This window comes from Schistocerca cancellata, chromosome 3 (genome assembly GCF_023864275.1).
Source record: "Schistocerca cancellata isolate TAMUIC-IGC-003103 chromosome 3, iqSchCanc2.1, whole genome shotgun sequence".
NCBI lineage: Eukaryota > Metazoa > Arthropoda > Insecta > Orthoptera > Acrididae > Schistocerca > Schistocerca cancellata.
The window spans coordinates 377,177,053-377,189,592 of NC_064628.1; the positions used below are offsets into that span (position 1 = coordinate 377,177,053).

The 12,540-nt window shown below is 42.8% G+C and overlaps 1 protein-coding gene across 5 annotated transcripts in view; it reads left to right on the forward strand.

The window, feature by feature from the left end:
- Positions 1-12,540, forward strand: part of LOC126175067 (kelch-like protein 28) — a 220,440-nt gene that overhangs the window by 60,722 nt on the left and 147,178 nt on the right. For all 5 annotated transcript variants that reach the window (XM_049921594.1, XM_049921593.1, XM_049921592.1 and 2 more), the window contains exons 2-3: positions 3,876-4,042; positions 10,824-10,938. In XM_049921594.1, the coding sequence (XP_049777551.1) occupies positions 3,876-4,042; positions 10,824-10,938 (282 nt within the window). The remainder of the gene's footprint in view (positions 1-3,875; positions 4,043-10,823; positions 10,939-12,540) is intronic.

Sequence of the window (12,540 nt, forward strand, 5' to 3'; positions counted from 1 at the left end):
TGCTGACCACACCAAAAGGAAGGCACAAATATTTGTAGAGACCAAAAGGAGCATTCAAAACCAGGACTCATTGAGGCTTTGTCTACAGGAACCTGCAGATATGCTTTGGACAAATCAATTTTAGAAAAGTACTGGCCACCTGATATTTTTGCTAACTGTTCCTCCTAGCTCTGGGAGAGGGTACAATCAATTGTGTGTTGACAGTAGTACTAAAGTCACCACAGAGCGAAGTTTCCTCGCTGGTTTCTGAACTACAATTACCTGAGATGACTATTTGCTAGCCATAACAGGTTACACCACTTGTTGAGACCGAAGTCTGTACAATTCTGCTGTCATCTGATCCTTTAGAGCGACAGGAATAGGATATGTGTGACAAAAATGAGGCTGAGCTGTGGACTTCAAAGAAATATGAGCAGAAAAATTCATAGCACACCCTACACCTTCTGAAAACAGTCCAGAAACTCCTCACACAGTGTTTCCAAGTGAGAATATGAGACCTGTTTAGACACTAGGGGAATTTCATCAGTGATAGAAAATCCAAATTCCTGAAATGCGTCCGTCCCGAACAAGTTCTCAACACTGACGTTAGCAACCACCATAAACGTAATGGAGCAAACCACGGACTTGTAAGAGGCAGGTCCCATAAATTGTCCCAGCAGTGCAATGATCTGCTTGTTATAACTGACCAGTGTCTGTGTGACAGGTGTCAGCAGCAGCAATCCTAACCTCACAAAGGTTTGAGATTTCAGTAATTCACTGCAGCCACTGTGTTTACCTGTAGCCACATCATCTGTCAAAAAGCAGCCAGCTCATGAAACAACTTGGGAGAAGTCACAAGCATTGCAGTCACACAGTTTACGCCCAAGCCCATATCCTGAGTGACTTTTGGTGATGCATGGAAGTGATATGACTTTTCTTCTGGTGAACATTACAAGTAGCTCAGCACTGACAGAATGCTTGACAAAACAGAAAGGATAAGATGGAAACAGAGAATGTTGACACTGACACTGGCACTGTGGCCGTTGCGGCTGCTTGGCCTGGCCTTGGTCAGCTTGGCATGGTCCCTCATGGTTACCGCCACCATTGCCACTTCCTTGTGCAAGCCATCTGTTGTCCTAGTGGGCACATGTGAAACTACTGCCAAGTCACCCCATGCTTCAATTTGGTCACCCGCTGCCCGAGAAACTTCAAAATATTGTGCTATTGGCAAAACTCCTGCCAATGAGGGGTTTTCACAGAGTAAAGCCTTCTGGTGCACTTCCTTGTCCAGAGCTAAACAGATAATTGTGTTGCAAACCATAAGCCAGTGAAGTTCAGCTGCCCAGGCCCTGTATGACAGGTTTAGTTCCTTGCGGCATCACTAGAGTTTAATTCGCACTGCTGTGACATGCAATTGTTTGTGATAGTAGTGGGACAATAAACTGCATATGTAATCAAAAGTAATAGCTGCCTGTTCTTGTAAGGGGACAAGCTGACAGTAAATGATATACCTTAGGTGGACTCCATGAGAAGAAGAAGGCTTTGCACAAATTCGAGTCTGTCACACCAAAAGCAAAAAAATGCTATCTGAGTCTTTTTTCATTAGCATCCAAATCCTCAACTGAATCATAAAGTGGAGGGAACATGGTTGCATGGACTGGTGGTACAGTACCCTGTTGGTTAATGGAAGCTGACTGAGTGGCCACAACCAAAGTAAGCTGATCAGTGAGGGCCTGTAGCACAGTGTCCACTTTGAATAGACCTGATGAAATGTTGCACAAAGATTGCACATGTGGAAACCATTCCAAACTTGTTGACAATTGTGTAGTAACTATGTAATACATGAGACCAGTCCAAGTAACACAAATATGGCTTTATTCAAGAAGCACTCAACAATAACGGAAAACAGACTCTTGTGGATCCCCACATAACAAGACACAGTACAGTGATGTGAACAACACTCTGGAAAACCATACAAGAAGACCCAGTTAGTGCTGCTCTGCACATATATAAATGTGAGTCTGGAGCACACCTCCCACAGATGGCCTCCAGCAGCCGGCCTGCGCTGATACCATTAGCAGCCAATTCAAACGTGCATGCACAGCGTACTCTCACATGCGCTAGTCGCAGGATATAACAGATGTCATCAATGACTTGACAGTCCAGTTTTTACGTCTATAATTTTGTAATCCATACAGTCACACTGATAAGATTAAAAAATATACTAACATGATAATTTTTATTGTTTAACTGTGCCAAGAATTCATTTGTGAGTCCACATAAAATCTAGCAAATTTTTTTAGAAAAAACAAATGGAGAGAAATTTGTAATTATTTAAAAGATAAGAAGGAATTTAAATGTGTCTGCAATTTGTGGTTATTTACATACTACTGTGCTAAATATTTGTATTGGTATTGCATATTTATGCCCATTGCAAAATTTGTCTTGAGCAATTGACTGGTTAGAAAGATAGAAAGATAGCTTGAAACTGGTCCTGTCAAGTCAACACACTATTAAAATATTCAGTGGTATCATTGTGATAGTCATAGAAATTGTTGGATCTTAACAACATAATTATTTTTGTAATATAGTTAGGAATTGTATTTTAGAAACTAATGACTGTTGATGTAGTACATCCAGTTCATTTGTATGTACAAACAATGGAAAATCTGGACTGGAATAACAGTATGAATTGGGACAGATTGCTATTCACCACATGGAGAATGCATTTATTTGTCAGCAAACACACACACACACACACACACACACACACACACACACACACACACACTGGTGTCTCAAACCACTGAGTTGGAACGTCAGCACCCAGAGAAAACAGTGGTGGTTTGTGTGTGTGTGTGTGTGTGTGTGTGTGTGTGTGTGTGTGTCTGGTGGGCAGGAGAGGGTGGGTGGTACACATGTGTGCATGGGTGTGCTGCTTCATCTGATGAAGGACTTACCTTATCCATTAGTCTACTTTTAAATGCTACTGCCCGACACCTCTTCTACATGGTGAGTAGAAATGTACCCTAATTCATCTGTGGATACAGTAATTGTTTATCTCTACAAATAACTGCCATGTTTACTGCCACTGTGAGGAAGTGATTATTGAATAGGGTCCCAAATAATTTCAGTTCCTGGCATATCTGCCACAATTATTATCTGAGAACTCAGTTTCATTCACTAAATTGATTTTATTAGTTTCTTGTTTGGTAAAGATCGTGATTGTTTCCAATCTTTCCTACAGTGTCTAATCTCATCTATACTTGTATATAATGCATACAGTTCACTTTAAAAACATATTTATTATTTGTATTTTGTAATTCTTCAAGCTTTCACAGCGAGGTGTTGTCATGTTGATTAATCATTTTTCTGCCAGTTATTTGTGTCTCTTTCCTGCACAATATTTTATTTATTTTTTTAGAGTAGATTACGGGGTTTTATGGTACTTATGTTAATAGAATTACAGCTCTTAATCACATCATAAAGTGACAGGGTGGTTGCGTGCATGGGGGGGAGGGGGGGGGGAGGTAGTGGCTTGCATTGCTGTTTAGTTTCTAGGTGTGTGTAGCTAGCTCATTCCTTCACATCTCAAACACCAATTAAATGTTGTGCTGAATCATCCTAAGAGAGAAACAATATACAGGCACAGAAGTATCACAATCTGCTTACAGTCCCTTCATTCTGTACTTTAGGATGCACAAAAATCCTGGTTGTGCTTGTAAACAATTCCTTAGCAACAAATAAGAAGAAAGAGAGACACTGCCCTGAGATGATGAGCATGATATTACCTTAATACAGTGAATGCCACAGGCAGAGACATTTTTATGAAGCAGTGCCTATTTTTATTTTTATTTATACAGCTAAACATCTAATTTTGCTTTTATTTCTTTCAGATGGGCCATGTACTGTACCATCATGACAAATTGCACGCTAACATAGTGCTCCAGAATGTGGCCCTATTTCAACATTCAAAGGAGTTATGTGACATCACACTCACTGTAGAGAATGAGGAGATAAGAGCTCATAAAATTGTTTTAGCAGCTTCATCTCTATATTTTAGGTAAAATTGATGTCTGTTAACATGTTAAAGCATTAAATCATCAGTAATTATCACTACAATTGCCTTCTTATGTTGGAAGATTCATTGCTCTTGATCCTTACCGCAATAAGCATAATTTCCTATCATAAAAAAGTACCAGTTTTCATTTAAAATAATTTGTTGTTTCCCACCTGATCTTCCTATGTCCTTTGCTTACCATTTTTATGTGGAATATCATTAATCCAGAAAACCTGCTCAATTTAGTTTTTACGATTGTAGATTGCTAGGTAGGTCTATCTCAATATTCAAGTTTCAAGACACGTATGTTTCTTTTTGAGTTAATTTGAGTTTTAGCAATTTTCTCCTTTTCCATATATCACACCTTACAGAATGCCTTGTCCTTCATTATAGACTGCCAGTGGTAATAGTAAAATAATGTTGTTTGGAAAGTAAACAAGAAAATATAAAGTAATGTTTCCAGTATACAAAGTAATGAACATAAAAGTCAGAACACTAATACATGAGAAATAACAGCCTCTATTTTATGGCACACAGGTAACTTATTCCATTATAAATGTCAGTATGGGCATTAAGCTACCAATATAATTTAAATAACAGCTGTTTAATATAATGGAGGAACAAACACAAATTTTTGAAGTATTAGTTTTGAAGTATTAGTTTTCCTGTTAATTATACTTAGCTTGATTAAGCATGAATACACTCTAAGACAAAAGGTAAACCACAAAGGAATTATGCGAATAGGGCAGAAATTGGTAGATGTGATATATATAAAACAAAGATGCTGTGACTTACCAAACGAGAAAGCGCTGGTAGATATTATGTCTATCTACCAGCGCTTTCTCGTTTGGTAAGTCACAGCATCTTTGTTTTATATATATCACATCTACCAATTTCTGCCCTATTCGCATAATTCCTCAAGGCCTCATGCTGTGACTTACCAAACGAGAAAGCGCTGGTAGATATTGTGTCTATCTACCAACGCTTTCTCGTTTGGTAAGTCACAGCATCTTTGTTTTTTATATGTATTTTTCCCACGTGGAATTTTTCCCTCTAAACAAAGATGCTGTAACTTACCAAGCGAAAGCGTTGGTATGTTGATAGAGACTATAAACACGCAAACACACACACAAATTTCAAGCTTTCTCAACCCAAGGTTGCTTCATCAGGAAAGAGGGAAGGAGAGGGAAAGACGAAAGGATGTGGGTTTTAAGGAAGAGGGTAAGGAGTCATTCCAATCCTGGGAGCAGATAGATTTACCTTAGGGGGAAAAAAGGACAGGTATACACTCACGCGCGCGCACACACACACACACACACACACACACACACACACACACACACACACACACACACATCCGTCCGCACATATACAGACACAGGGAGACATATGTTACCCACCAGGCCTCAACCTCCGCTAATTTCTAGTTGCCGCCACTCATACCTCACCTGTCATTCAACAACGTCTTTGCCTCTGTACTTCTGCCTCAACTGACACTCTCTTCCCGTTACCCACCAGGCCTCAACCTCCGCTAATTTCTAGTTGCCGCCGCTCGTACCTCACCTGTCATTCAACAACATCTTTGCCTCTGTACTACTGCCTCGACTGACATTGTGTCTGTATATGTGTGGATGGATCTTCTGCCTACGGCTGAATGCCACTCCATGCTGTTGGTCGCAAGCTCTGAGCAGTCGTTGAGTTGACAGCACCCTTGGTCACATTCCTTCATTTTCTGTTCACCCTATGTCCATTACCCACTGGAATATCCGCGGCATTCGAGCCAATCGGGATGAATTGTCGATCCTCTTACGATCCTACTTGCCGGTCATCTTCTGTCTTCAGGAAACAAAGCTGCGTCCCCATGACCGCTTTGTTCTCCCTCATTTTCAGTCCGTCCGATATGACCTCCCCTCTGTTGAAGGCACTCCCGCCCATGGAGGACTCATGATTCTTCTCCATGATACTCTCCATTATCACCCAATCCCCTTAAACAGTTCCTTCCAAGCTGTCGCCGTCCGCCTTTCCCTCTCTGGATACACGTCCTCTCTTTGTACTGTGTACATTCCATCGTCCACACCAATGGCACGAGCTGATCTCCTTCATCTTCTTGGTCAGCTTCCACCCCCCTATTTGCTGGTTGGTGACATCAATGCCCACCACCCGCTTTGGGGATCTCCACATCCTTGTCCACATGGCTCCCTATTGCTAGACGTCTTCCACCATGCGGATCTAGTTTGCCTCAACACTGGGGTCCCCACATTTTTGTCTGCCTCCACGACAAATTTATCTCATTTGGACCTTGCGGTCGGTACTATTCAGCTAGCTCGGCGCTTCGAATGGTTCGCCCTTGATGATACACACTCGAGTGACCACTTTCCATGTGTCCTTAGACTGCAGCCTCAACTGCCATATATGCGCCCGCGACGCTGGAAGTTTGCCCAAGCCGATTGGACACTTTTTTCGTCTCTAGCGACATTCGATGACCGTCGCTTTCCCAGCGTCAACGATAAGGTCACACATATAACCGACGTTATTCTTACAGCTGTGGAACGTTCAATACCACGCACCTCCGAATTGCCCCGGCGCCCCCCAGTTCCTTGGTGGAACGAGGCATGCTGTGACGCAATACGTGAGCGGCGACGTGCTCTTCGCATTTTCCGTCACCATCCTACTTTGGCCAATTGTATCCGCTATAAGCAGCTCCGTGCGCGATGCCGTCGCGTCATCTGCGATAGCAAGAAGGCAAGCTGGAAATTCTTTATTAGCTCATTTAACACCTTCACTCCCTCCTCGGAAGTCGGCTTCGACGGTTCTCAGGCGCGCCTAGTTTCTCCCCGGTCTCTGGGCTCACTGTTGCGCATGATACATTAGTGGACCCCGTTGCAATTTCTAACTCATTGGGTCAGCACTTTGCTGAGATTTCGAGCTCTTCCAATTACCCGCCAGCGTTTCTCCCAAAGAAACGTGCAGCGGAAGTGCGACCTCTTGCTTTCTCCTCTCAAAATCGCGAAAGCTATAATACTGTTTTCTCCATGCGGGAACTCCAACATGCACTCTCTTCTTCTCGCTCCTCCGCCCCAGGACCGGATGGTATCCACGTCCAAATGTTGCTGCATTTATCAACCCATAGTCTGCATTACCTCCTTCGCCTTTATAATCGAATTTGGACCGACAGTACTTTTCCCAGACGATGGCGGGAAGCTATCGTAGTTCCCGTTCCGAAACCTGGAAAGGACAAACATCTCCCCTCTAGCTATTGCCCCATTTCTCTCACGAGTAGTGTCTGTAAGGTTTTGGAGCGTATGGTGAATTACCGTCTAGCATGGTGGCTGGAGTCCCGCAGTCTTTTAACACCTGCCCAATGCGGATTCCGAAAGCATCGTTCTGCCGTTGACCATCTTGTTGCTCTCTCCACTTATATCATGAACAATTTTCTCCGGAAACGCCAAACAGTAGCAATATTTTTTGATCTGGAGAGAGCATACGATACCTGTTGGAGGACGGGCATCCTCTGCACACTGTTCTCTTGGGGCTTTCGAGGTCGGCTGCCCCTTTTTCTTCGCGAATTTATGGCAGAGCGCACATTTAGGGTGCAGGTGAACACTACTCTCTCCCGTACTTTCTCCCAAGAAAACGGGGTACCCCAGGGCTCCGTGCTGAGTGTTGTACTGTTTGCCATTGCCATCAATCCAATTATGGATTGTCTCCTTCCTGATGTCTCGGGCTCCCTCTTTGTGGATGATTTTGCGATCTACTACAGCTCTCAACAGACCAGCCTTCTTGAACGGCGTCTTCAAGGATGTCTCGATCGCCTCCACTCTTGGAGCATCGCAACCGGCTTCCGTTTCTCTCCCAGTAAGACCGTTTGTGTTAATTTTTGGCGACGTAAAGAGTTTCTTCCACCCTCCTTACATCTAGGACCTGTCAACCTTCCGTTTTCAGATGTCGCTAAATTCTTGGGTCTTATGTTTGACAGGAAACTATGCTGGTCCTCCCACATTTCGTATCTTTCGGCTCGCTGTCTGCGATCCCTCAACACCCTCCGTGTCCTGAATGGTACCTCGTGGGGAGCGGACCGAGTGGTCCTTCTCCGCCTCTATCGCGCCTTAGTGTGCTCGAAATTGGACTATGGAAGCATAGTCTACTCCTCTGCTCGGCCGTCTATTCTTCGGCGTCTCGACTCTATCCACCACCGTGGATTACGTTTAGTGTCTGGAGCTTTTTACACCAGCCCTGTGGAAAGCCTTTATGCTGAGACTGCTGAACCTCCGCTGTCCAATCGGCGAGCAGTCCTTCTGATTCGTTATGCCAGCCATCTGTCTTCCATGCCTGCTAATCCAGCCCGTGACATATTTTTCGACGCCTCCTTTGATGTAGGGTATGCTGGGCGCCCCTCCTCCCTACTACCACCGGGAGTCCGTTTCCGTCAACTGCTCCATTCTCTTTCCTTCCGCTTTCCAAAAACCTTCTTGACAACTTGGGGTACAGCACCGCCTTGGCTCCGTCCCCGGATCTGCCTGCTCCGTGACCTTTGTCGATTTCCCAAGGATGGTACCCCTTCACTTGTTTATCGTCGGGCATTTGCTGCTCTATGTGCACAAATGACGGACGCCACATTTATTTACACCGACGGCTCGAAAACATCGTTAGGTGTAGGGAGTGCCTATGTTGTTGGCGACACCCCAAATCACTTTCGGCTTCCCGAACAGTGTTCGGTCTATACTGTGGAGCTTTACGCTGTTCTCCAGGCTGTCCACTACATCCGCCGCCATCAGCGGATACAGTACATTGTCTGCTCCGATTCTCTCAGCTCTCTCCTCAGTCTCTAAGCCCTTTACCCTGTGCACCCTCTGATCCACCGGATTCAGGACTGTCTGCGCTTGCTCCACCTGGGGGGCGTCTCGGTGGCGTTCCTCTGGCTCCCGGGACACGTTGGTATCTGCGGAAATGAGGCGGCCGATATTGCAGCCAAGGCTGCAGTCTCTCTCCTTCGGCCAGCTATTCCATCGATTCCCGTCGCCAATCTACGGAGCGTTTTATGTCGTCGTGTTGTTCATTTATGGCGCGCGCACTGGTCGACACTTCCCCCAATAAATTGCGGGACGTAAAAACTCTTCCTTGTGCTTGGACCTCTTCCTCCCGAGCGCGTCGTCGGGAGGAGGTGATTTTAACTAGACTCCGGATAGGGCACTGCCTTTATAGCCATCGACGTCTTTTAAGCGGCGATCCTCCCCCACTCTGTCCCCACTGCTCTCAGCTGTGGACAGTAAGACACCTTTTAATTGAGTGCCCCTATTTTAATCCGTTACGTGCCTGTCTACAGCTGTCGCCTGATATATCGTCAATTTTAGCAGATGACACGCGATCGGCCGATCGCGTTCTAGAGTTCATTCGTGCCAGTGAAATGACGTCAGTCATTTGATTTTTTTTTGGGATACCCAACCCCTTTCTGTAGTGGATTTTTAAGCCTTCCTTCTGCTTTTAGTTTCTCCACTTTGATGACTTTCGTTCCCACTGCTGCTGGTTTCTATTTTAGATTTTTTACTGTTTCTTAAGTCCCGGACCGGGCGCTAATGACCAAAGCAGTTTTGCGCCCTAAAAAAAAAAAAAAAAAAAAAAAAAAAAAAAAACTAGCAGAACTAGCACTCCTGGAAGAAAGGATATTGGAAAGAGATAGCTTAGCCACAGCCTGGGGGATGTTTCCTGAATAAGATTTTTACTCTGCAGTGGAGTGTGTGCTGATATGAAACTTCCTTGCAGATTAAAACTGTGTGCCAGACCGAGACTCAGCCTTGGGACCTTTGCCTTTTGCGGGAAAGTGCTCTACCATCTGAGATACCTAAGCATGACTCACGACCTGTCCTCACAGCTTCAATTCTGCCAGTACCTCATCTCCTACCTTCCAGACTTCACAGAAGTTCTTGTGTGAACCTTACAGAACTAGCACTCCTGGAAGCACTTCATATACTTCCTCTACTTCTTTGTCTTCAGCTTGTGATGTCGACATGTATACCTGATCTATTGTTGTCAGTTAATAATTTTTTCATAATGCGGGGCCACAGTCATAATATATTTCTTTAAAGCCAGTACCGCCATAAGAATGTTGTTTATTTACAGTGTTACATTTACACTTACACAATCATGATTTCAGCTTCAAAGTGCCATTATCAAGTGTTTTAAGTGTTATAAATTGCCTGGGATGACATACTGTCATATTAAAACACACTATTAGACACATTGTCTAAGAGACGATATTTCTGACAGAGCCTACTGCTTTGTTTCATTACTGTGTACACCATCTTGACTTGAGATGGTTCAATGCAAATCAACTGTTGGTAGTTTAGAGCAATAAAATGTTACTAGAGCTTTTAAAACACCATTCAGATTCACTTTCCTGACCCAGAGGTCTTCATTATCTATTTCATTGTAAAATAGCAAAGTAGTTAATACATGGGACTTACATTTAGAAGAAGTTTGATTCACTTTCCCATCTGCTCAACCTGCTGTATGTTTTGTGGTTTTCATAGGTCGTTTAAGGCAAGTAGAGGCATTGATCTGTACACAGAAAGCAGCTGATCCTTCCTCCATTCTCCAAATGAAGTATCTGACTCGACGTTGATGCTGTTAGACTCAACTTTATTTTCATTTTATTGTTATTTTCTACAACTATTTTTACTTTATTTTATTTGGAAGAGAGGGAAAGGTAAGGATGGAGGGAGGAGGGAGAGAGAAAGAAAATTTGAGAGGACTGCAGTCTCAATAAATGTTTTTGTTTTTATTTTAGGACTATGTTTTGTGGAAGTTTAATGGAAAGCCACCAAGAAAAGATAGTTCTCCATGACATTGAACTACCTACCTTTAAGGAAATCGTACATTTTATGTACACAGGTCAAATAAAGGTTTGTATGATTAACATATAATTATTCTTTTGACGATTCTCATGTTTTACTGGTATTTTATTCTTAAATCTGATTTGATCAGACTGTAAGACAAATAAATCATATTGCCTTCTTAGTGACATTCTCTCAGCAAAAGAATATGTTTCCTGCAACTTTGATTTATTTATACTTTATATTATGGTAAGATGTGAGGCACAGTTTCACATCATCTGATTTGTTTTATCTCACTTACTTAGTCTGGCATATTGGGATAATTCAAAAAATGAAGTAAGAAGAACTTTTGTAGATAATCTTGATTGTATAGGCATATCATGTACAGGGCTGTAGGTTATACCTTTCACAAACAGTGCCACAATAATGTTGGTGCAGATTTCCGTCTCTCAAGACAATGAATCAGCACTTGAGTAGTAGTAAATTCACAGCTGATACCTGCTTTGAACATGTTGGCATCTCATGTTTGCAAGACTTGCCCCAGATTAATTACAAGCTTGATTGTCTGGCTGCTGAGGGTGTTACTTATTCTTTTCAGTAGGAGACAACCATTTCACTTCTGCATGTACCCCCTACTAATTGAAGAATTTCTCCATCACTTTGTCAATTGTGCCTGCAGTCTTCAAATCCTGTTTGATATCTGGCTATCTGATATCTTGATTTCTTCTCCTGTGGCCCAGAATACCTCCAACATTTTCATCTTAGTTCCATTAACACCTTATTAACATCCTTCATCGTATTTTAGGTGACATTATTTTCATTTGGTCCACTTTCTTTTAAATTCTTTATTCAACTCTTTAACTTTGTGAGGGTCTTTTGATGCAAGCACTCCTATCATTACTCTGAACTTTGCCTTGATAGACGATTTCCTCACAGCCACCCTCTTTGCCCCAGAAAGTTACTAAGACACTTGGACTTGTCAAGCATTTGTCCACCAGTGGCAATATATTCCTCTTTATGGACCTACACTGCTTATAGTCTGTTGTTTCTCTATTAATTCCTTCAATCACTAATCCCGTTCTGTAAATCATGTCACGAATGAGAGTCTTTAGAGACGTGGAAAGACTCAAGCCATAGATTAGCAGACAAAAGTAACCACTACTGCCTACTTTTGTAAAGTATACTACCAACAATTTATGACAGTGTTGATACACTTATACCAATAGTTATGGGAATTACTTGTATAAGTTTACTGAACAAAATATTAGTCATCCATTTAAATGAGCACATTGTTCACTTCTGGAGTGCTGTAGAACTGCTGTCATGCAGTCCTATGACCCTCCACTGCTAATATACAGGTGTTGGACAAAAACGTGAAGACTCCTTGAGAAATGGATGCTTGAACAAAAATGCATGTTTCGATGTGCGAATGACCACACCATGAATGAAAAGACTGGCTCTTAAAACTGCATGGCTTTTATGGGCCAAAGAACACAGAAACTGGACAGTAACTGACTAGAGGTGTGTAGCATAGTTTGACATTTTGCCTCTTTTCAGATGATGCAAGGCATCAAGTACATCAGCGGCCCAGTGAGGCATGTAACCCAGCAGCTGTATGGAATGTGTTGTTCAGGATGGAGATGGTTCTGTGACGTTATGGAGGTGTCTTCA